The sequence below is a fragment of the Alosa alosa genome, chromosome 10 (genome assembly GCF_017589495.1).
Source record: "Alosa alosa isolate M-15738 ecotype Scorff River chromosome 10, AALO_Geno_1.1, whole genome shotgun sequence".
Taxonomy (NCBI): Eukaryota; Metazoa; Chordata; class Actinopteri; order Clupeiformes; family Clupeidae; genus Alosa; species Alosa alosa.
The window spans coordinates 20,118,438-20,145,316 of record NC_063198.1 but is presented as its reverse complement, the minus strand read 5'-3'; the positions used below and the strand labels follow the sequence as shown (position 1 = coordinate 20,145,316).

At 40.5% G+C, this 26,879-nt stretch overlaps 1 protein-coding gene across 1 annotated transcript; it reads left to right on the top strand.

Annotated features, from left to right (window-relative positions):
• Nucleotides 1–1,455: 1,455 nt before the first annotated feature.
• Nucleotides 1,456–21,929, top strand: cdh27 (cadherin 27). The gene is made up of 17 exons (XM_048255223.1): nt 1,456–1,558; nt 3,010–3,126; nt 3,494–3,643; nt 3,747–3,891; nt 4,568–4,731; nt 5,283–5,411; nt 5,726–5,908; nt 6,390–6,703; nt 6,894–7,036; nt 7,142–7,363; nt 13,310–13,531; nt 13,802–13,923; nt 14,069–14,164; nt 14,261–14,341; nt 14,435–14,470; nt 21,116–21,202; nt 21,290–21,929. The coding sequence occupies exons 1-17, from the start codon at nt 1,529–1,531 to the stop codon at nt 21,509–21,511; spliced, it is 2,463 nt and encodes an 820-aa protein (XP_048111180.1). The 5' UTR covers nt 1,456–1,528; the 3' UTR covers nt 21,512–21,929.
• The last annotated feature ends 4,950 nt before the right edge of the window (nt 21,930–26,879 follow it).

The following is a 26,879-nucleotide window of genomic DNA, read 5'->3' as shown; positions in this document are numbered from 1 at the left end:
CATTGCACATTTATGCAATAGAGCTCCTAAACAAGGTTATTATATATAATCTTTTCTCATACAGATGGACACTCAACAGGTCATAAAGAGAATAAAATATGTGATAAGAAGGTAATCATTGCTCTTAGTATCTATCTACATAAAACAACATGGATTGCTGACAAGCTACTGATTAAAAAATCTTGCTCTCAGTGACATAAATGTGAAGTTAGCATTTGTGCTGTTTTGATTGACTAAAGATAGGCCCTATCAAATAACAATAACCCAATTACAGTTCCACTGAAATTACTTGGAAAACACAATAAACTCAAACAAATAAATAACAATAAACTCCCAAACTCTTGAGAGTACTGATACTATGAATTCATACACTGATACACTGATCTAATTGTATATCTGATGAAAAAATAACAATCAACAAGCAACATTTATTTTTCTTATCTCTCAGTATTCTGAGCAAATCCTCAATGGCTCAATGCCATAGACAATAATCCCTGTAAAGGCTGGTCTCACAGGCAGTTGTAAAGAAACAATTTAAACTATGTGCTTGTTAATCTTCTGTAGAATTATGGCAAAAATGAAGATGACAGATATCTTCAAGTAATGGACTGAAACTTTCTCAGCAACATTCTTAGCCACATTCTTATTCTCAAATCAGGCTAGTCTAGTCTAGTCTGTCAACTTCCACAGAAATGGATGAAAGAGAATAGCTGAAATCTGACATTGGTGTAATGTGTACAAAGATGTACCAGTACACAATGGTGTACCTGTATGTAACAACATACATGCTTATTTCACTTTATTAACTATAAATACTGTGCTTTTTCACCCTAACAGTATATTATTATGACCGCCGTGCAGCGAAGCGGCGGTCATATAGGTTTAGTCAGATTTTTTTTTTCTTTCTTTTTCGCATGCCCAAATTTCCGTCAATGATTCCCGGGACACTGAAAGACCGGGGTACACGAAACTTGGTGGGCATGTAACCCCACATGGATAGCATGGAACCATCGTTTTTCGTTTTGATCTGTAGCCCCCGCTGGACTGGACCCCCGAAAGGAGGGTAGGGGGCAGACACAGTTTTATGTGAATATCTCGAAAACTGTAGGGTTTAGGAGGACCATTTTTTTTTGTATGTTGATCTCAAGGGGCCATGTCAACCCATTCCATAACCACTCATTTCATGTATAGCGCCACCTAGTTAAACACAAAAACTACTCACACAGTAGACATATGTACGCTTGAGGAAGTCTGAGGAAGTTTGGTGTCTTATGGTGTGTGTGTTGTCCTTGTATGCAAATCCACCTGGTCACTCCCATTGTTCACTCCTTCTAGCTGCCTTCCAACAGTCACCCTCCCCTCTCACACAAGTAGTGGTGAGATCGAGTAACATATTTGTGTGTGTGTGTGTGTGTTTGTGTGTATCTGTAGAGGTCTGTCATCAATTCTGTTAGAGGCTTTAAAAGAAGAAAGGGAGAAAAGGTTAAATGAAAACAACGCATACACGGAGAGCTGCTCTTAGATCACCATGCATGGAATTACTAATGTTTTGATCCTGGTAAGTGAACATTCCTCTGACTACAGTCATTCCTGTTTATTAGCTGCATTGCGTATTCTGCAGGACAGTGTTTTATGCAAAAAACAACAAAAAGACATAAAATCATGTTTTGACTGCACCTGTGTATAAACCGCAGTGCCCAATAGCTCAGTGAATCAGAATCAGATCTTTAGTGCTTTAATCATAAAGATGTATAACTGGCCCCCGTGTATTGATGCCATAGCTGAAGAAATTTTACAAAATCAATGTATAATGTAGATGTAAATCAGGTTTATCGGCCAAGTATACTTGCGTATACAAGGAATTTGGTCTCTGCATTTATCTGATCTGTGAATTAGTGAACACACAGAGCACACAGTGAACACACAGTGAGGTGAAGCACACACTAACCCGGAGCAGTGAGCTGCCTTGCTACAGCGGCGCTCGGAGAGCAGTGAGGGGTTAGATGCACTTCAGCCAATCCTACTGGTCGGGGATCGAACCGGCAACCCTCTGGTTACAAGCCTAAAAGCCCTAACGAGTAGGCCATGACTGCCCTGTTTTTGGTTAGTCGGGAAATTTCAGTACATATAAGTGGACCTATCCTGTTTTTTCTAGTTGTGGTCTCTCCCATGGTCTTCATATTTTGAAGAAAATATGTCATTGTTCGGCACTATAGCTGTGGACAATCGTGTGACCTGCACACAGTTATGTGATCTACACACATACCTACTATATTTTTACATTTGTGATGACATACTTCTGATCTACACGCATAACTACCACAGTGTCATCTTTCATACCAGTTATTATTGTGGTCAAACAGTTTCCTGCTTGTAACATGATCTCTTTCCTCTCCCTTTGCGTAGTGGGGTTATGGGTTTTCATCTTTATTTACGGTGCGCTGGCGTGACACAGTGAACAGGGTCAACTGGCCATAGCTGGCAAAACAGGTGGCGCCTCTTTCAGCCCCGACAACTGAGCTGTATGTGGCTGCACACACAATTACCGCTCTCCTACACAGACTTACGTATAGAGGATTTGCATATAAGGCCTTTGACAGATGGTGACAGACCATTACCACAGACACACCATTGACACCATTACCACACACACACCATTGAAAGATTATTGGAATGACCCTCATCTTCACACCCCTTGAAACATTTTCAAACAACAGATTAACACACACTATTCTCTTCATTATCTCGATATCACCCATATTCACAAAACCAACATTTACATACACACATACCCTCCTGTTAAAAATGATTTACACATGTGCGTACAAAATAAATTGATGAGAAAGAGATGATACTGTCATAAAACTAAACTGAAAGAGATTATGCATGCTATGTTTCCAAAATGTTCAGAAAATGATTACAAAATGTCAATATGTGAATGAGCAATGCCTTGTTGAGCTGCTGTCATTTTCCATTCGTCATTGCTGTAATATGCAAATTTGACCTAAGGTGATGTTGAGTTTAAGCTGGTCAGATGCTCATCTGAGGCAAAAGAGAGCCTGGATCATTGATTCCTTTAGTATCGTGGAGGAGCATCCAGGCCCATATCCATACCAACTGGGACGGGTGAGTGAGACCAATGAAGTACATCTCATTTCAGCCAAATGCTGTTGTTACTTGCCGAAATATGCTTCTTATAATACTATAATTAAGTTATTTGTTTAAGTTACATCAGTATGTTTAATAAGGTGGGTTTCATAAAAGAAAACTGCCAATCAGTCATGCTGGAGGAGTCTACCATAAGTCTACATTTCTTGGAAATAGGCACTGATCATAAGCAACATTACAACATTCCCTGGGTAGCTCAGTACAGTAGTGTTCTAATAGTACTTAAGCCTAGATTGCATATCCATTGGGTATGATTAAGCCATTTGGGTGGCAAAAAGGTGATGTAATTTATGAAATCAATATGAAATTTAACATGGCTCCTCAGATTCACTTGGAACGCACATACAGAATGGAATTTATGCTTCAAGGCAGCGGCGTTGATAAAGATCCTGTAGGCCTTCTCACCATGGACCCTGGGACTGGCATGGTGATGGTTAATAGGAAAATCGATTATGAGCAATATCAACTCCTGAAGGTGGGCTTTGAAATCAAAGGCCTCCATGTTGTTTGTCTGTTTCTGTGTACACTGGGAAAGTTAAGCTCATGAAGTGTAAAAATCCTATTTCTGTCCCCTTAAGTTAACATTTGCAGCAAAGAATTCATCAAACAACAAAATTGACACCAAACTTGGAGTTGAGATTACAGTTCTTGACATTAATGACCACGCCCCTCGCTTTCAAAAGGATGTCTATGAGACAACGATCTCAGAGTCAGCAACACAGGGTAAGTCTGAGAATACAAGTGAAAGTCACTAAATTAGGCGCTTCGCATATGTTTTATGCACTGGTGGTTTTACTGAGGTAAGTTGTGTAACCGAGGTCATAATTCGTCCGCCGCCCACGGCCCTCGAACCCGCCACCTCAACACACACTGGCATGTGAGTCGAACGCTCTAACCACTGAGCTAAAAGCCCAGGCTTCTAACTCAGCGATTAGAAGTGTTCTTAAGGTTAGGGGTGTGAAGATTTACACGTGCAACTAGCATGCTAGCCCAGTTCACCTCCATTACACTCACCTCCCTAAATCCTCACTCCCATGATCCGGGTCACAGCACCACTGTAACCGAGGTCGTAATTTGTCCGCCGCTCACGGGTACTCGAACTCGCCACCTCAACCTCAACACACACCGGCATGGGAGTCGAACGCTCTTACCACTGAGCTAAAAGCCCAGGCTTCCAACTCAGCGGTTAGAAGTGTTCTTAAGGTTAGAGGTGTGAGGATTTACACGCGCAACTAGCATGCTAGCTCAGTTCGCCTCCGTTACACTTGCAACACTCCGTTCCCTGGAATACCCAAATTAAAGTCAGTTATTGCATTCATGAAATATTCAGCCTTCTATTTTTATTAGTCATGTTATTTTAAATGACACAGCTTGTCACATGCATGTTATTGTCTTGAAGGATCCTATGTGATGACTGTGTTAGCACACGATGATGACAAACCAGGCACAGTCAATTCAACCTTTGACTATAGGATCACAGCTGTAAAACCAAATACGCCAAATGTTGAGTTCTTCATCAACGACTTTGGAGCAATATCGTTCAAAGGATGCTTGGACTATGAAGTGAGTTCATAGCTATCTTAAAGGTGCTCTAAGCGATGCCACACGTTTTTTAGGCTAAAATATTTTATGTCACTTACTGCAAACATCACCTAACCAACCACTAGCTGAATACACTGTAAAAAACACGATCTCTGTGGACAGCCCAGGCTTAACATAACAAACTGTTCCAGCAAATCAGACGAGATCCGCGTTTAGGAGTTTCAATTGCACGGGAGCAGCATGGGAGGGAGGGGGAGGAAGTAGCGAGCTAGCTCTCTGTTTTGTTTGAAAGTCAACAGAAGTGACGTTGCCCAGCATCGCTTAGAGTACCTTTATATTCAACCATTTGGTTTCAGCCAAAAGGTATCAAACTTGAGATTATCCATTATTTTGTGTCATATTAAATACAATTACAAATTAAATGTGAAGTTAATGTTCATTTGTAATAAACCATTGGCAGCATTTTGGGGGTTAATATTCATATCTATAATTGATATTCAGTGTCAGTGTTCATCTGCATCACATACCTTTGTATACATTGCAATGCACTTAACAATGGTGCCCTCTTTCAGATAGCACAAAAATACATAATTTCAGTTCAGGCAAAAGACCACAGTCCCGTAAGTCTGTCCAGCTCTACGACAGTCATTGTCCATGTTGAGGATGGCAATAATCACCTGCCCATCATTACCGGTCACTCAGTAAGTGTTATCCATCGCTTCTTTCATATAACAGTGTCTGAATGTTAAGTCCTAATTACTTGCATAATAGAGTTCACGATCCAAATAGAACAGCAATGACTTACACCTTGGAATTATAATAGTCAATAACTAAACTGCTCATAACTGCTTGTGATGAATATTATGAACTGCAACGTGAACATATACATAATGTCATTTCACAGTGCATTTACAGTGTGTATATAAAATGTTTGTTTGGCTTATTAAGGAGGAGCTACATCATTAAACTTTCTCCCATGTGTAATAACTGACTCTACCATGAACCTTTGTCTTAGGGGACTGGCATGGTGAAAGAGGGAGCGATTGGGATCTCTCCTATTCATATCCATGCCACTGACAAAGACACCCAGGACAGTCCAGGGTGGAGAGTTAGATACACGCTACACGGGGAGATAAGTGCTTTTTTCCAAGTAGACACAAACCCAGAAACCAATGATGGCATCCTGACACTACTCAAGGTTGGTGTTGTCATGCCACATTTTAGACATTCCATGGGTTATTTGTAAGAGCAGTATTTTTCTTTTTCTGAAAGCTGTTGCATGCTTCTGTAGACATGCTGTCCAAAACATCTTTACGATGAGTGATCTATGTTTGTCATTAAAGAAAATGCAATTGCTGACTTTCATCAGAGACGGTTGATAAATAAGCTAAGATAAAGTTAACTACATGTATAGAATCTTTGCTTTCATCGCTTATAGGCACCACAGGAAAGTGCAAACTCATAGCACTTCTGTGATGGTATTTGTTTTTTTAATCACTGCTCATTCAGAATCAGAATCAGATTTATCCGCCAAGTATGTTGGCACTTACAAGAAATTGTGTTTTGGCCGCTGGTGTCACTCTAGCAATACTGTAAATAGACAAGAATAATATGTAAGAATAATAAGAAAAGTAAATCAGATTAGGAAATCAATACAGATTATTCTCCTCTGATGACAGCCTTTAGACTTTGAAGACGGCGCAGAGAGGACCATTTCCGTTTCTGTGGAGAATGAGGGAGAATACTTTTCCTGCACGGTGAAAGAGAAGACAACGGCTGGACTCTGGAAAGTGGTCACCAGTCAGGATACAAAAATGATGACCAACACCTACTCCCGCCAAGAGTTCACCATCACGGTGGAGGATGCCAATGATCCACCCAGATTCCTCATTCCAGAACAAGATGCTACGGTCATAGAAAATGAAGGCATCGGGCAATTAGTTAAACAATTTACTGCAGTTGATCCTGACACTACCTTCACAAGTGACTTTGTGTAGGTCTTCTGTATGTAGTTTAAGTGAAGAGTGTAAATTAAATCGAAAGGCATAGATTACTTGGAAGCATCAGTGATCATTACAAATTATGGATATGATAATAAGTGTGTTTCTTTTCAATATTGTTCATAACTTGGCCTTTATTACATTTTAATAAGTCATAATTTTCTTTATGGTTTCTGTCTACAGGTACAGGATAGGACATGACCCAGCAAACTGGGTGAGAGTTGACTCAAAAAATGGACAAATTTTCTTAGCAGGCACACCTGACAGAGAGTCCTTGCATGTTGTTGACAATATTTACACAGTCACAATCTTAGCAGTTGATAATGGTAAGACTATGACAGCAGAGACTTACGAGTATCTTACATAATGGACATTTCTCTCTGTGTAACGTCAAAGATACTCAGTCGTGCGTTCTTGTGTTTGGATAACAGGGGATCCACCCATGACTGGCACAGCCACTCTTAACATCTATGTACAGGACCAGAACGACAATTCACCCGTACTGAATGCCACCTCCATAGGCATATGTGCCTCAGACGGCACAACGAAGGCTGAGATCTCGGCCAATGACTTGGATGGGGATCCGTTCGCAGGACCCTTCACATTTAAACTTCTTGAGGACCACAAGGGATGGAGTCTTGACCCTGAGTATGGTAAAGAAGCCAAACAGGAATTTAATTATGACTATATTTGCTATTATTGGCTCTATTCATGGAATTTAATATACAGTTGTGCTCATACATTTGTATACACTGTACATAAACATGCTAAAGTTGACTAAAATAAGGAATAAAAATCATCTTTTGGAAATTGATTTCAATGACTTAATTAAAAAAATGAGGGAAAATCCAACCTTTAAGGACACCAATGTTCTTTCTTAAAATACAGGGGCTCATAAGTATATATAGCCTACCCCTATGTTAAATTCCCATAAAGGCAGGCAGATTTTTAGTTTTAGAGGCCAGTTATTTCATGGATCCAGGATACTATGCATCTTGATAAAGTTCCCTTGGCCCCTCATCATCACATACCCTTCACTTTACCTAGAGATTTGCATGGGTGTATTACAGTATTTTTGCGGAGAGAATGCTTTGCGGTACATGACCGGCGTTCCATAAATTATCCCTTACATATTTTACTGTAGAACGTTGGGAAATCCCATTCAGCCATATAAAATAGTATTTATAGTAAATTATGGATGATCCCCACAAAAACCATTGAGCTTTTACAGGGATGCTAATAACATGTCAGCAATCATAAATGCCTCTGTAAGGGAAAAATATCAATGATTTCGGGCCCTATCATGACATTCTAAAGTGCATCGTCACTCGTCAAAAGTCTATTCAAATTTAGTAGGATGTCCAGTTCACATTGGGAGGGGTTTCGTTATCAAACGTGGAGCGCATGGCGCAACAGGGTGTTCCTAGGTTTTTTAATCAGTCATATGGGTGTGTTTGGGGCGTAACATCATTTTAAACCAATGAGAATGGCATCTGTCATTCCCTTTAACGGCGCAACGCGTGATATGTCAAATAAATGCATCGGTATTTTGGCATTCAACGGCGCATTTGAAGGGGGCTGCTTGCGAGACCGTATGGAATAGTCATTCTTAAACCATGCTTTACGATTGACGATTCTACCTGGCCGACTGAGATTCTCCGAGATGCATCAGGGAACCATGGAGACGCATCTCGGCGCAGAAGGAAAAAACACCGAGGAAAAACGAGCTGGGGCCCGTAACAGATTGCGGAATAGAGCTCATAGGCCTCCACTGCCTAGCATTCTCCTAGCCAATGTCCAGTCTCTTGTGAACAAGATGGATGAACTAAGAGCGAGGATACAGTTTCAAAGAGACATCAGGGACTGTAACATTCTATGCTTTACTGAGACATGGCTAACTGAACTTGTTCCGACAGTGCCATCACTCCGGTGGAGTTTTTCTCTGCTGCTCGCTCTGACAGGACTGAGGAATCTGGAAAATCGAAAGGTGGCGGTGTTTGCATCATGACGAACAGCACGTGGTGTGATCCTAGAAATGTCACCGTTCTCTCAAAGTCCTGCTCGCCTCACCTAGAACATCTAGCGATCGTCTGTCGACCCTTCTACCTGCCCCGTGAGTTTACTTCGGTAATATTCAACGCTGTCTACATTCCTCCACAAGCCAACACAGATGCTGCGGTTTCAGAATTGCAAGAAGTGTTAAATAGACAACAACACACGCACCCTGAAGCTGCGCTTATTGTGGCCGGTGATTTCAATCAAGTACATCTGAACCGGTCCATGCCTGAATTTATTCAACACATTCACTTCCCTACACGTGGTGACAACACACTGGATCACTGCTACACACAGTTCAAGAACAGTTACAAAGCGAAGTCTCTACCAGCTTTCGGAAAATCAGATCATGCCGCTGTTTTCCTACTGCCTATGTACAAACAGAGAAGTCGGACGGACCCCCCAGTGACGAAGGAGGTCAAGCGCTGGACTGACCAATCGGAAGCCAGGCTACAGGACGCCCTTAGCAACGTTGACTGGGAGATGTTCAAGACGAACTCTGCTGACATCAATGAGTTTACGGAAGTATCATTGAGTTACATCAATATGCTAACTGATTCCATCATCCCAACTGTAAAGATCCGAAGCTTCCCTAACCAGAAACCATGGGTGGATAGAGAAGTGAGAACGGCATTAAAGACACGCACCATGACTTATAATGCTGGGCTTATTTCAGGGGATATGACGGATTACAAAGCAGCATCTTATAGTTTACGTAGTGCTATTAAAGATGCTAAGCGGCGCTATAGAGACAGAGTTGAAGCTGATTTCTTGGAGGGTGATCCAGCACGAGTGTGGAAAGGACTCGAACCATCACTGGCTTTGGAAAGAAAGTCCCCTCCTATGATGAATGTGAGTAAAGCCCTCCCTGATGAACTTAATGCTTTTATGCTCGCTTTGACATGAAAACACAGACTATATTGGACTAGCTGCAGCATGTGAAGCAAATGAGGATGCACCTTTCTGTGTCTCTGAGGTCGATGTGAGCAATGCCTTTAGGAGGGTAAATTGTAGAAAAGCTACTGGACGGATGGAATTTCTAACAGGGTTTTGAAATCCTGCGCTGCTCAGTTAGCTCCTGTGTTCACTTATATCTTTAACACATCATTGGCTCAAGAGACAGTTCCTACTTGCTTCAAGCAGTCTGTTATTGTTCCAGTACCGAAAAACAAAAGTCCATCATGTCTGAATGACTACGCCCAGTAGCCCTGACGCCTACAGTGATGAAGTGTTTTGAGAAGCTTGTGAAAACATTATCTGCTCATCCCTCCCTGCCTCCTTCGACCCCCTCCAATTTGCTTACAGAGCCAACAGGTCTACAGAGGATGCCATCTCAAACCTCATGCACACCACCTTAACTCACCTGGAGGAGGGAATGGGAATTATGTGAGGATGCTGTTCATTGACTTTAGTTCAGCATTCAACACGATAGTACCTCTCACCTTGGTCACAAAGATGAAGGCCTTAGGACTGAACACCACCCTGTGTCACTGGATATTTGACTTCCTCACCAACCGCTCACAAGTGGTTAGAGTGGGGGTCTGACATCTGACTCATTAACCATCAGCACTGGTGCTCCCCAAGGCTGTGTTTTGAGTCCACTGCTGTACAACATCTACACACATGACTGCAAAGCCAACAGTAGTCATACCTCCATCATCAAGTTTGCAGATGACACAGTGATCTTGGGCCTGATTAGTAACAACAATGAACAGTTCTACTTGGATCAGGTTGATGAGGTGGCACAGTGGTGTCAATCTAACAGCTTGACACTGAATATCAATAAAACCAAGGAAATGGTAGTGGATTACAGAAGGCAGCAGCAGAACTACAGTTACACCCCACTAATGATCAGTGGGCAACCTGTAGAGAGAGTCACAAGTTTTAAATACCTTGGTGTCCACATTACTGAAGACTTAACATGGACTGTTAACACTCAATATGTTCTGAAGAAGTCCAGACAACGACTCTACTTCCTTCGTCAGCTAAGGAAATTCAAAGTTTCTACATCCATCATGAAGGCCTTCTACACTTCAGCGGTTGAGAGTGTTCTAACTGGTAGCATCATCACCTGGTATGGGAGCTCCACAGTTAGAGATTGTAGTACTCTGCAGAGAGTAGTGCCAGCTGAATGTACTATAAGAACTCAACTCCCTGCTCTACAAGATATCTATTCCAGAAGAGTACTCCTAAGAGCCCAAAAGATTCTGAAGGACTCTTCTCATCCTAACAATGGATTATTCCTACCGCTGAAATCAAGAAGACGCTTATGTAGTCACAAAGCCAGAACTGAGAGACTCAGGAGAAGTTTTTATCCCCAGGCCATCCGAACTCTGAACTCACACTATACTGACTTTGCACACATTCTCCTCAGCACTCTCAAACATTTCCCAACTCTGAACTCACACTATACTGACTTTGCACTCATTCACTCCTCAGCACTCATGACCCCCACACACACACACACACCCACACACACCTACAAGACTTTTAGCACTTTTACATCCCTCTCCCTATGCTACAGACCTTTTTATTTATTTTCTTATTTCATCACACGCCAAAACAACACACACACACACACACACACACACACACACACACACACACATATCTGACTTTCTCCAACTTTTGCACACTTTTTTATTTATTATTTTTGATTTTTGATTTCTCCTCCATCTACCCATGTCCTTGATTGCCTAGCCTTTCTGCCCCCCCCCACCCCCCCCCCCCCCCCCCCCCCCATCCCCAACACACACACTTACATCATCACTGTCATCACTTCACATACATACAGCACTCCTCTACATACTTGCTGCACACTGCCCCCCCCCCACATACACAGCACATTGTCTTCAGGATCTTCTCCAACACACATCCTCTACATACTTACAGCACACTGCCCCCACCTACCCACACACACACACTACACACATACACACACAGTCACTGCTCCACCGCCCCACACACACATCTTCACTGTCATCACTCACATACATTACATACAGTACTCTGCTTGCATAGTAAGTCCCTGACCCCAACACACACACACTTACATCATCACTGTCATCACTTCACATACATACAGCACACTGCTTGCTACAGTAAGCCTCTACATACTTACATACTTGCTGCACACTGCCCCCCCACATACACAGCACATTGTCAGGATCTTCTCCAACACACATCCTCTACATACTTACAGCACACTGCCCCCACCTACACACTACACACACACACACACACAGACACACAGTCACTGCTCCCTCCCTCCCCACACACACACATCTTCACTGTCATCACTCACATACATTACATACAGTACTCTGCTTGCAATAGTAAGTCCCTGCCCCCAATACACAGCACATTGTCTCATGAGGAAGCTTCTCCAACACACATATTGCACACTGCCCCTCCCCCCACATACACAGCACACTATCCCATCTCCCCTGTCATCCCCCAACACACACACCAAGACCCCTGGCAGTTGGGTTAGCCCCTTGAGCCGTGGATCTGCCCAAGGTTTCTTCCTTGGTAAGGGAGTTTTCCTTGCCCCTGTTGCTCTTGGGTGCTCCTCCTTGTTGGTGCCCCCACCCAATCCCAATCCTCCCACCTTTTTTATGCAGCCCTTGCCACTTAATCTACTAAACCCCCTCTTCTACTGCACCCCCATTAATGCACAAATAGGCTGACACTAGACATAATTTCACTGCATTTTTACTTCCAGTAACTATATGCATGTGACAATAAACTTCCTTGTATCCTTGTATCCTTGTATCCTTTACTAAAACCTAGCATAGCCTTCACGCATTTGCACTCGTCTATTATTTGAACTCATTGGCAAAGTGAAACTAACTTCACCAAGGAGTCAGTCAACGACAAGACAGTTATATGCACTTTCACTATTGACTGACAATGGGTTACCACCGAAAACATAGGCTGGAAAAAGCAACACTTACCCTAATATTGCTCAAATGACTGAATAAAACAACATTTATCCTGCAGAGGAGTTGCTTATATCTTGTGACAGTGCGTCTTCAGCTGTGCTCCATACGTGTCTCTTGCCTCTCCCCTAATCACTTTTAACCAACATTACCAATTTGCAAATGATGGTGAATAACTACTCATTATGAGATGTACAGTATTTCTTAATATCTTTATTCTAATTATGTTTCCTTTGTAATCGTGCAATTTGTAATGCTTTGCATGGACGTGCGCTGGTGTGCGTTCATGAATGATAGAAGGATGGTGCGTGCACCTGCCAATATGACTGTTGACATGCGCTCTTAAAATAGCATATGAACAACTCGCCAGTGACTTCTGACCAGGTTTAGGTGGTGTATGATAGCGATTTTTAGACAATGCGCCAGGCCCCTCCCTAGGGTTGTTAATTGCCACACCCCTGGGCGCAATGTTAAAAAAATAAACGTGCAAAATACCAAATTAAACTTTCCGCGGGTGAATAACGAGTTTTACGCCATGCGCTGGTGCCCAAAATACAGCCCTTCACACTGAATCCACTGAACCCTGTCTTTTTTTTACTTTAGGAATGTCTGTAAGTCTGAAGAAAGAGAGTGTGGTTTTTGCTGGTCACCACACATTGATGCTGAAGATATCAGACAGGCAGGGCCAGTTCTCCATACAGAACCTCTCAGTCACAGTGTGTGACTGTTCCTTCTCAACCAGCTGCCTGCTACGCAGGACGAGTGTCCACACCATGACAGGAGGAGCTGTTGGCATCATATTCCTGGCACTGTTCCTACTCCTGGGTAAATCAATGTTTACAGCAGGTCATGTTAAACCAGAATTCCTGTCAGTTTGTTCTGTCCAGCATGTCCTGTCAGTTTCCTGGCAGATCTGTCTATGTCTTTTGGTCTTACTTTTTAACTGTTGCAAAAATAAAAGTAACAGAATTGTGAACATCCTTCCTTAGAGTATTTCACTGGACCAATTAGCATTACAATACAGATTGTTTTAACTCAAGGAGCACTCCACAAAACAAATCCTCAAAAAGTGGTCAATCTTGACTTTCTGTACAGGCATTTTGCTGATGGTGCTTTATATATCATGTGGGACTGAGAAACCAGTGTTTGATGTTCAACATATCCCTGGAGAGTCCTTGCTGCCATCCAACATTGAAATGCCAGGCATTGACTGTGAGGTAAAATCTGAACTGCAACAAAATATGTCGATTGAACACTTCATCAGAAATGTATGGTGCTAATCGATCAATACACAATGGTTCTTTTTTCATAAAATAATTTTCTGTGGGCTGTATGCTTATTTATGGATGTTCTATGTGTTAGCTCCCTACCACACTGGTTTCCAGGGATCAGGCACAGACACTTAAAAAAAAGAATCATGCTAAGGGTTCGATTCAGCACTTCAGTAACAACCAGCAGGTCAGCAGATCTTGTTATTTTATGCACTAACAATACTGGAGGAATTGTTTAACATTGTGAAACAAAATAAAATGAAATTATTTTTAACTCTTTCAGATTTTATACAAGAGCTACTACAACATCTATGGCGATACACACAGATACCAACACACTGGGAAATATAGTGAACATCACCAGGTAGCGCTTCCCTTATTATATTTGCATGATCACATGCAGTCAGCCAAGCCTAAGAATTTCCTTTGCCCAACCCGCCTCTTTTCTATATTGCAGGTCAAGAGTCTTTATGCTGCTGGAAGCCTTTATCATGTATGCACACTTTTATATATTTATATGTTTTTTTGTCTATGTAAACACTTTTCTATACATGGTTATGGTTATGTTATTTAGCAGACACTTTTGTCCAAAGTGACATACAAATAACAACAATACAAATTCAGTTTAACAGTAAACAATTTAAAGAAATGATAAGACTATTAAGGAGAACAGTAATAATAAACAACAATGCAATTCAATCAATAGCTTAATGAAAATAAATAAATACTATAATATACAAACCATAATGCATAAGAAACGCTGAATAAGTGCATATTGAACAGATACAGTTAGACCCCTCTTGAAAGACCCAAAACTATCACAGACAGGAACAGAGAACACTGGGCAACTCATTCCACCAACAAGGAACCACTGAGGAAAAGAGTCTTGAATTTGACCTAGTGTTTATGGCTGGTCGACACAACAGATACTCATCAGAAGACCGCAGTGAGCGGTTGGGGATATATATCTTAATCATTGAATTAAGATAGCCGGGAGCAGATCCAGTCAGTGTCCTATAGACCAAAGTAAGAGATTTAGATATAATTCTGGCCACTACAGGGAGCCAGTGGAGAGTAATAGAAGAGCAGTTATATGTTTCCTCTTTGGCTGATTGAAGACCAGGTGTGCTGCAGCATTCTGAATCAGTTATAATGATCTTACTACACAAGCAGGTAGGCCAGCTAACAGTGAATAGTCCAGCTTGGAGATAACCATGGGCTGTACAAGATGTTGTGTGGAATGGAATCTTGTGTCAGATAAGGTCTGATCTTCCTAATGTTGTAAAGGATAAACCAACATGATTTTTACGATTGAGGCTTCATGCTCAGAGAAGTTAAGTCGTTCATCAATTATGATGCCCAGGTTACTTGTAGGGTCTAGTAGGTTATTCTGATAACCTTTGACACACCAGTATTCACCTATTCCAGAACTGAGTGGAGTGTTAAACACATTTGTGAGTGTAGAAGAGTAGAGGGGACAGGATCCAAAGGGCATGTTGTTTGACGACTTTGCTGAGACCGCTCATGATAAAGAGGAGAAAAGACCAACTGATAGGGCCATTATGTATTCACCTATTCCCTGAGTGGGAGTGTTAAACACATTTGTGAGTGTAGAAGAGTAGAGGGACAGGCAAAAGCCTCCAGAGGTGGAAAGAAACGAAATACATTATTAAAGGCAAATTTACTCACGAAATACATTTACTCACGCATCTGTATTGAGTAGTTTTTCTGTGTATTTTGTATGTTTTAAGTAGTTTATAAAATCGGTATTTTAAATTTTACTTGATTACATTTTGAGTGAAGTATTGTACTTCGCTACATCAAAAATCCCATCCGTTACTTGAGTAAAAAAAAAAAGTTACGACTAACGAAAACAGAAAGGGAGAGAAAAAAGCGCCCTAAACCACTAGCCTAGTAGGCCTAATAATGATCAGCATGTAGCCTACAACAGGACATGAATCAAGTTGGCGCCATGCAGTCTTTCTGAAAGTGATGGAGATGGAGATGGATCACGAAATGCATCAGATTACATGTGTAGCCTATAACCTATGAAAGTGTATTTTCCGCTATTTCAATGGGTTGTCTCAGTTCGTTTTAGCACTAATGATTGCGGATATATTTAAGCAAACACCATGAGATTTCGTGTTTTGACGTTTGTGCTCTCCTTTCTTTGGAAATAAGTTTATAGCAGTTGTTTCCCCTTATTTTGATGTCTCTTTTTTTTCCTGTTTTGGCCTTTGTTTTTAGTAACCTGACTTGGCTTTCTTGGAGAAAGACATTGCACCAGCAGCACAACAATTAGCGCTCCACTACTAGCGATGCTCAACTAAATAAACAAAAGATAGACTAGCCTACCTTATGAATCGTGCAGGCGGACTAAACCATTTAGCTCTTTAGCAAGAGAAGTGAGAGTGACCTTAGATAGTTTTCACTATGTTTTGTATACAAAATCCAGTCTGTCAAACACACATATAAAAAATCCAAACATAAGAGTTATGTGTATTAAAGTGGAATGACACAAGAAAAAAGGATTGAACGTGCCTACTGAAATTTCTTCAATACTTTGTGGAAAAGCCTTTGTTTGTAAAGACAGCTTCAAGACATTTCCTGTGACAAAACTTATTAGTCGCAGTATCAGGTGATTTTGGCCCATTCTGCCCTACAAAGCCAAAGAGCAGTATCTGCAAAAATGCCAAACTGAGAAAAACAGCTTTTTGTGTAAGCATCAAATTATATTCAACAACAAGGGGTATCATTAGATAGATCAAAGTGAGGTGAATATTAAACATTTTGTTTTTTGACATTTAGGCAAAATTTGGTAGTTTTATAGGCTATACTGCACTTTGCCTTTGCATTACTGCTTATACGGCAATACAATAACATTTTGCAGTAAGTGTAGCATGTGATCATAATCACTCAGTTTTTATATTAATTGAGGAGGCACTTAGTACATTTTTAGTGAAGATGCCTTGCCTTGATGCCTTAACAATGGCAACTCTGTCATTTATAAACATTTATGTAAAAATGGAACAAAATCAATCGGGTATTCTTGTAGACTTTCATGTCAAGCAATATTGCATTGCTGCACACCAAAACCTAACCTTTGACACCTTTGCTCACTGCTGCTTATATTTGTCAAAGTATATGTTAATTACTTTTTGTAAAATCTGACTGACTATTTTGAATGAATATGATACTTTCACTGGCATTTAATATTGTGAGACTGTATCATGATAGACACCTAATGTGTGTGTGTGTGAATGGTAGTGTGCCTTTTTAGAAGAAAGTCCAGGGCTTTTTTTAGTCCCAGTCTGTCCCTGTGCACACACACACACACACACACACACTATTAGAATAAGGGCAAGTGAAACAAAGGCAGAATGCAGTAATGGCAAGTGAAATCAAAGCAGTAAGGGCAGATACTGCACTCTGCCTTGGTTTCACTCTACTTTTCTATACAAACTGCAAACTAAAAATGTAAATTTAGCTAAGAAATATATTAGGTAGCCATATGAAATTTTAAAGATTGAAGAGCAGACCATGTACTTCTTATTTGTGCAAAACATTTTTTTTTTGAAAAAGTGCAGATACTGCTCTTAGCCTTTGTAGGGCAGCATTGTTCTAAACAGATTCCAGGGGTCCCTCTTGTGAATCCTGATCTTTAGTTACTTCCAGAACTGTTTAATTGAATTTAATTGAATTGGCTGCCTTCGAGTCTTTCTGGAGCTTTCTCCGAGTGGTCCTTGGCTCTTGGAATTGACTATCCTTCTGACTCCCTGGTCAGAAATATTGCGAAGAGATCCTGTGCACAGGGCTCGAAATTAACGATGTCCCGACGTCCCGGGGACCATAAAAAATGCTTCCGGGACACAATAGAATGATGTCTGGGACAACTCTGGGACAGTAGAAAAAATGGCAAAGCAAATTTCAAAATAGGTACTTTTTCCCTAAACTGTTCACATGGGAATCTAAACGTATCTTTCTTTGTCTGAATAAAATACAGAATCTGGCCTATACAAAATTTGACCTGAGGACGGGCAGCTGGCAAAAAGCAGCGTTAGCCAGCTGATCTGTAAAGAAATCTGTAAAGCGGTTTTGTACGCGCAGCCTTACAACACTGTTTAGGCTACTGCTCTTCAAATCACTGTAGGCTACAATGTTATTTTTGGTACAAATATAGTAAGATACCCAAATGGGCTGGGTGCTTGCGTTTCCTTAGGAATCTGCCGTATTGGTTAAATGAATATTGTGACTTATAGGCCGACACAAAAATAGGGCAAGGGCGGTAGGCCTAATGGGTCATTTTCCGATATAGAGGTTAACTTACCTAACTAGCAGGCAGGTAAATGGCATTTGTTTTCATGACATTGTGAACATTTTTGACTGATAGTGTAGGCCTAAGGTTACACTGGTGTTCTAAAAAAAAACGAGATGACAGTCCTCTCTGACTAAAACGGTACGTGTTTTCTGTCATTGACAGACAAACGTCACCAATATCATGCTGAGCTAAATAGCCTACTGCAACTGCGATTTGACAAAACGATAGTGTTGCAAGGTAGCCTATAACAATGAAAACAGTTATTTAAGTTAGCATTTGACATTTCGCTGTGGCAGTTCTAAGGGGTGTCCAAACTGCGGCCATGCACTTTAATCCGGCCCGCCGAGCATTTATTAGTTTATCAAATTATTAAAATAGGCCGCTCGCTATTTTTTCCAGCAATAGACGACGTTGTGGTTAACTTTAGGGTACTGCAAACTGCTTTACACTCTTCTTAGAGAACGTTTACAATGTCAAAACAGCTTGTTACATCGAGATACATATTCTAACTACGTTTTGCTAATTCATTTAATTGGGAATGCATTTGAGGGTGACAGCGTGGCAGGAGAGTAGGCTAGCCTATCTGACAGCTTTGTGGTAATTTCCCACGCTAGGCTACTTATTGTTTTCACTGAGATCTGTGGCCATGACATCATACCAAACTGACATTGAAATTAAAGACACGTGAAAATAGATTATTGACGGAATGTTTTACAACCCTGTCCGTCAAAACGATGGACAATGAATGTTTAGTGCAACCTCAAAAAAGAGCCAAAAGCGCAATCTCTGAAAATGAGTGTTGTGTGAAACAGCAGATGATTAATGAAATGGTGTTTAATAAATTGTTCAGAACTGACATGGTGGACCAGAACGAATTAATTAAGTGATGCAAGTTACTGATTATTATGCTGTTTATTAAAAACAAGAACTTGAATTTGGGACACTGGTGTTTAAGTCCGGGACAGTGGCAAGTAGAATTCGGGACAGCTGCAGGACACCGAGAAAAAAAGTTAATTTCGAGCCCTGCCTGTGCATGGCCGGTTGATGATGCAGTGATGTTTCTTCCACTTGCAGATAATGGCTCTCATGCTGCTTACTGGAAGATTCTGAAGTTTTGAAATGCATCTGTAAACAGTTTCATTGATATGTTTTGCAACAATAAGGTTGCAAAGGTCTTGGGAGAGCTTTTTGCTTTTATCCATCATGAAATGTTTCTTGTGTGACACCTTGGTAATGAAAAACCCATCAATATGTAGGCTACTAACCAAGCTTATTTTAATTTGCACAGATAGAAAGGATAACTACTCTCTAACTACTTACAGATTCCAGCTCGTCCCTTTCCTTGCCTTAGTGCTTTTTCTTAGCGTGTTCAATACTTTTTCCCTGTGTTATTTCACTTCATTGCACATGACTCTACTTATGGAGTTGTTTGGATTTTTTATGTGTGGATTACCTGAGTTATTACTAATGCCTGGTGAAAATGTCGTGCCCCTCGTATTTCACTTTTCAAGGGCCCTCTCCTCCATTGGGGCCCAATACTGGATCCATAGATCTCCATTTCTCAACGTGTCGGTATGAACAAAACTGAAACAATCGGTTTTACCTAGCTCGAGTTGCTGCAGCTACAGCGCTACACACTGGGAGCATGAACATGGCTGCCTTAGCTGCTGGCTGTAGCAACTCGAGCTAGGACCAAAGTCCTTTTTGGCAAGAAATTACCTCCACCGGGCGGCCATATTGCAACGCTTTTTGGGCACTTATTGTGCATCTATTTTGGCAGAAATGCGCTAATGCGTAAGGCTTCAAAACGACACCAATCTTGCTCCAGCTGCAGCGTAAGGAGATCACAACAGGTGATTGGCACGATGTCTTCACAGCACACCACATGATTGGCTCAATGTATTCACATGTCGACGTTTTGCTGCGGAAGGGTTGTGATATGTGTAGACAACTGCCATATTGGCGTTACAAACTAACCCCATTCATTACTATGGAGGATTTTTTGAGTGCTGTATCTCATTAGAAAGTCTCTGGTAAAACTGGTTGTTCTGGTACTCCCCCCCCCCCACGAAAAAAAGTAACTAAGTAACTTTTACTTAAAGTACATTTTAAATGAACTACTTTTTACTTTTACTTGAGTACATTTTCAGATCAGTATTTTAACTTGTACTTGAGTAATATTTCATCAAGGTATTGGTACTTTTACTTGAGTACAATATTTTCGTACTTTTTCCACCTCTGAAGCCCTCCTAATCAGGGTTGTGCACAATTCGAATTGCAATTCTGCTTCCTGTTTGCTACCTCAATTGAAATGCCAGTGAAGTTCAAGAATTGAATTGGAATTTAAGAGCCAGTTTCAATTCAATTCTGGAATTTTGCACAAGCCTGCTCCTAATAGGTTCATCAGACTGAGGAATTAGTTTAGCAGCATTTTCAATGAAAAATGTTGCAAAGTCATCTGCTGACAGTGAAGTAGCTGATGGAGGTGGTGTAGGATTGAGAAGAGACTTGAAAGTGAAAAAACGTTTTCAGTGGCACTCTCAATCTTGCTCTGATAGAATGCCATTTGACTAACAACTTTCATTTATCAGAGTATGGGTGCCCTTACCCACAATGACCAGTACTTACAGTACTACCAACATCAAAATGGACACTACCAACATCAAAATGTAAACTACCGTCATCAAAATGAACACTACCAACATCAAAATGGATACTACAGGGTAACACTATAGCAATCTACTTTTTACTGACACATTCCAGTAAACTTCATTGTACGTCATCAAAGTGGACTCATAAGCAGTTCTAATGTTTTGACAGGAAATGATGACAACACAGAGAAGAGATATGGCACTGGAAGTGTTTATCACTGGAGATCGAGCTGCCTTGAAGTCTCTGCTTGAAACGGTTAGCTCAGTGTCTGCAGCTCCCAATCGATACCTCTGCATTAATCTTTGATGCTAAATTTTTCCATGTTTATTTTTTTGTCTGCAGAGATTGTCCTTGATCGAGACACCCAACAGGGAGCTGTGTGATTATGAGCCACGTGAATACGTTTACGAGAAGGATGAATCGGAGACACTTCCTGATCTGGACCCCATTCTCATCCCAGAACACAGATTTGACCCTGACCAGCTGCTGGATTTGGGCCCAAGCTTTTCCACACTGGCTTCAATATGTGAACCTCTGCCAGAGAACTGTTCATTTGAGGATTAATATTACACTGAGTGTTAGTTCAGATGTTTTTTAAATGTCTGAACTAAAGGTGCTGTTACTCAATCAGTGTGGGGTAAACTAAGAGGACTGTAAAAAATGTCACAGTAGGAATGCATGAAAAAAATGAGTCAACTTATTACACGTGAAAATATCAAGGAAAAATATAACCCTATTATTTTTAAGAATATAGACTTTAAGAAATCATGGAAATTTACTAAAATTATTATGTATACAAAAAAAAATGTGTAAAATATCTCAATGCAATTAAGCATATTCAAAATAAATCAAGGAAAATTCCCTGATTTTTTCTGGTTAATTTCGCATGATAAAATCACGTGTAATATAGTTGCCTCACTTATTTTGAGCAGTTATGCATGTTTTAAATAAGTCTATTACCATACATTTTAAAGGATGTGGTGTATATACACAATTAGAGAATCAGATTTCATTTAACAGCATTTATTCAGTGTAAATTAAACCTGATGTTGAGAAAAAAAAAATAACAATTTGGGCAAAAAATATTCAGATGACTGACAGAGATATAACAAACATATCATCTTCATCAACATCTACACAAAATCCTCCAACTCTCAGCAAAAAAGCAGTATGGTGTCTGGCCGCTCAGCCAAACTGAGTAATCCCGGACAAAGGGGCCTTGGTCAGACAGGTAACCAAGGACCCAATGGTGACTATGAATGAGATCCAGAGTTCCTTTGAGAAGATGAGAGAAGTGTAAAGAAGGACAAACATCAGTTCAAAATTGTTTTTACACAACAATTCTACTACCAAATTTAGGTTTTTCTTGTCACGCTGCAGGCAGGTTGTGTGAGAGGCTATATGTGCACAATAATGCTTCTACTTTGTTTTTTCACATTACAATACAAAACATACCCATGCATTTCAACAATGTGGCTGACAAAGGATATGATGCCGTCTTGTGCAGTGTGTCACGGTGCTCAATCTCTTATACTCCTCCATTGTTTCCTCTCCCCCTGAACTCTTCTCCAGAACCTCCTGGACCATCTATGGGTAAAAAGAAACAATAACGGTGATACACTTGTAAAGAGAAAACTTACCTGCACCCTCTAAAAACACATGAGATGTATTAAAGTGTAACTCAAGAGTACATACAACCTAGGTAGCGCGTAGACCCGCAGTAGCGCGGAGGTACATTTGTTTTTTCTAAAGTATTATAAACTTTTGAAAGTGTACAGGGAGATTATATCAAGACCTGTATCTGAAGGAAGAAAATTGCCTTGATTCATGTTCCGTTAACGTCAAATGAGCGGGCGCGTTCGATCTTGCAGCACTGGATCTGCAAGCAGATCTGGCTGAATCTAAAAAACATGCCTTACGTTCAGCCAGATCTGTGTAGTGCTGCAAGATTGAACGTGCTCGTTGATTTGACACTACCGGAACACGAAGCCAGGCTTCCGCATTTGGAGGACAGACAAGGATTTCTCCTAGTGAGACTTTACTTTTAAATGCTCACCCATTTGGCCTTTTCTGCTGCATCCCCTATGGCAGAGGTGTTCTCTCCTGCACCAGGAGATTGATGCCCCTTGTTTGAAGAGGACCTCTCCATATCACTTGAGAAAAGTGAAGAATTTAGAGTAGAAGAACCTGCTGGCACAAATTCTGCAAAAACACAAAATTGGAATCTTAAAGGGACATCAGGCAAGCCTGATGCTTTTTCTCCACGAAACTCCCCCTCGCTCGGTCTGAAGCTCTTTTCCTTTTCTTTGCATCTTCCGTCAAGGGTTTTCGCTTCTTTTTCGCTGGCTCTGTCATTATATACACGTTTGCAACAATCGCTAGCGTTTCGTTAGCCTCCCTCTGTGCTGTGGATGCAGGATGGAAACTGAAACTGCTTCGGTCGCCGGGTACGATACACTGAACTTGCAAGCGGGATATTCTTCCTACAGGCAGTAGGGGGGAGAGAGTCTTCATTCGCCCTGTAATGAGTCATTTAACCATATACCGACTTACGAAGATGAGTAATTAACACGAAAATGTTGCCTGGTGTCCCTTTAAAGGGTTGCTTTAAGAGTTTAAGAAATTCAGTTTCCAATTTTAGTTAATTTAATTCAACTAAAGGGTAACAAAATCTTTTTTTTACCTTAACCACTGGCCAAGTGATCTGATATCAGATGCATGCAAACATTGATTTCAAATTTATTTCATTCAAATACTGTATGCGCATGAACACTAGCTAAGCTCACATAAAACCTCACCTTCTTTAATTGAACTTTCATAAGAAAAACCAGGCTGCAGTTTGAGGTACTTTTTTAGTCCACGGTACTGGACCTTGATGAGCATTTTGCCAACCCTGTTAAAACAAACAAAATCCATAATTATATAAACACAAGAACCACAATTGACTATCAGCAGTATCAACTAACTAGCAAAGGACTTCCTAAATTCATTCTGAAATCATTTACCATGTAGGCTACCAAATGTTTTAACCGCAGACAGACAGAAGTGTGTGTGTGTGTTCAAATATGTTAACATAATCGCTAAATCACCCAAATAAAATAATATCAGTGGCATACTATTGCTGAGAATGGACAATGTACCTAACCTTAATCGACAACACTAACAGTTACCTTACACCACGTGTATGCTACAAATGCCTAATAGAATGCCCTGGTGGTCTCAGCTAATGTTAACTCCAAGCAAAATATATATAACCCGAATTAAAAGCAAATAGTGTTCAGTTCAATCAAACGTCAATTAGTTGACAGACTGCTTTAATTAGTCAGTCAACAGATCCCTTAGTGCCAGACAAGCCTTTGGCACCACACTAGATCGCTTAGAACAGTGGAGTCCTGGCTAACTAATGTTAACCAGCTACGTTAGCATGTTAGCTATTCCCTCAGTGGCTACTAAAATTCCAACCATCTTTTCAAATTTGTTACAGAAAGATTAAGACGTCGTCGACTCCAATATTATATTAATGTCAGTTTAGAGTGTCCCAAGTATTACAAATGATTATAAACTTGGCCATTTCAAATTGATAAGGTTATAATATAACCTACCGAAGTTAAGGTTAGCTTGCTGGTTAGTTTACCAACCGTCTAGGTACAGCTAGCAACCTTGCTACTGTTAAGCTAACTTCACCAATATTTCCTAGTAGGTCAAACACGTTGGTATGAAAATATATACCTGTGATGTGACATTACTTAATTGTATATTTGTAGTAGTTGTCATGCTAGCTTTCACAAGTAGCAGGAACAAATTACTTTACCTTTTACTATTCCATGCTGAACTTCAATGGCGTCCGTCTTCGAGGCATTCTTTTCAAAATCTCAACTGAAGGACGTTTTTCAGATGTTTAAAATATTTGAGGAAAAGGCTGCACATTTATCAGTGAGAAATTGTGCAACTTCCCACAATTCTTTTAGGGAGCATTTTCTCTGAATTTTTTTCTCGCAAATGTAGTTGATTTATTTGGGGAAAAACATAATAGTTAATTTTTGGTTTTTAAGCACCAGGACATTTTTGCTTCAACAAAAAATTTCATGTGTGTGTAATTTTTGCATAGACATGTAATTTGGCTGCTGGCACCAGGATTCACTCCTCATTTTTACAGTGAAAACACAAGATGACAGCACTGTGCAAGCATGTTCCTGCTCAAATCGGCGGACCATACTGGGGGATTTACTTTTCACAAGTAAGATTTAACATTACCGTACTATTGGTTGTATTTCGAACAATGTGGCCTGTATCATAGCTACATGTATGACCTTTGCAAAAAAAAAACCGCGTGAAAATCTGTTCGGTATTCAGTGAGATATGATTAATTAAGTGTGCTGACAGCTCATTGCACCGGCCAAACAGATTACACTGAGTGGAGTGGATGACCGGTCCAAGATGGCGGCTCCAAATCTCGTCAGCGCTAGTAGGGAGCAGCGGTCGATGCGGCGTCTATGTATATTATGTCTATGTGTTTTGGCCCACCATACCTTCCCATAACTATGCACAGTATCCCATTAGCGGCATGCCATCAGGCTACAATTTACAATTTTCTATTGAAGTTAGTGAACACTTTATCAAAATGAATGCGCACACATTTTGTTTGAGCAGGAGAGAGAGAATATGCACGCAGGCACGCAACTAGGCTACTTGTTTTCTTCTCCTCCGCTATCTATATTATCAGCACACAATGTTGAGATAATTCACTAACTCAATACTCATCATGGATATCAAAAGTTTAAACAACGAAAACAGAAAGAATGGATCGATGCAGCAAAGATAGGAGTTATTAGACAAGCCAGACGTCACGGTAAGCTAGAACAAAACTAAAGGTAACTTTAGCCTGTATAGGGCTGTATCAAGTTGTCCAAATGAATAGGTCATTGAAGACGTTGTTGTTGTATTATTGCATGTGAATGTTGCTATGCTATGTAAACCGGGAAACGGACAAATATTGTCCACGTGAAATTTTTTTGCCGGGGATGGGTGTGCGTACCATAGCATTAATTCCTGCCCCTGGCCCTCAGGATGGGGATGTTATCCCTAAAACCCTACAAACTCAGGATCTAAACTAATTTCACTAAACTGTAATTTCTTGGATTGTGTATGTATTTTAATGTCTGTGTATACAGTGCTTGGTGTTGCCTTTTGTGCCTGAAAATGTGCTGTATAAATAACCTTTGCTTAGATTTAATAAGAACAATAGGCCTATAGCCTTAGCCATTGTTGTAGATTTTAGACTCACAGCAAAGGACAGATTGCATTGCTGTTGTAGGTCTACACCAGTTTTGGTCTGAAGATGCGGCGGTAGATCCTGGTATATTTGGAAATGTCTCAGAGGACAATAATTTTCAGTAATTTTACGTTTATTTGCCACAATGAACTACAGATGTGTTAGGCGCTAGGTGTAGGCCGTTTGTGTTGTCTTAGCCCAGGTTTAAGCCTGGCCTATTAATTGTTTTCATGATTTGAGTTAAATACTGCAAAATAAATACATTTTTTATCATTTAAGTTGTTTGTTTGCCATTTGCTATTGTTCTGTGAGTTGACAATTATAGGCTAAACAACCATGACAATAAAAAATGAATGGCCTAATCAGTGGGCCCAGCCAACATCGGTGCATGCGGTAGCCTAATATCCACCCGTGATTATTTTGAAGACTATGGAAGTTGTGCTCCAATTTGTTTCAATTTCAGATCATCCTTTACAAAAATCTCCAAAATCTACAAAAAATCCAATTAGGTCATGTGAGATTAAAGATATGATCACTGCCTTCCAAAAATATTATCCCAGGCTAGGCTGCCTTATGTGGGTAGTCCGGAACCAGTGTATTGGTTTGTCGGTAATTTTGTTTCTTGAAATATGTGATGCTCATTCTTTGATTTCATTGTCT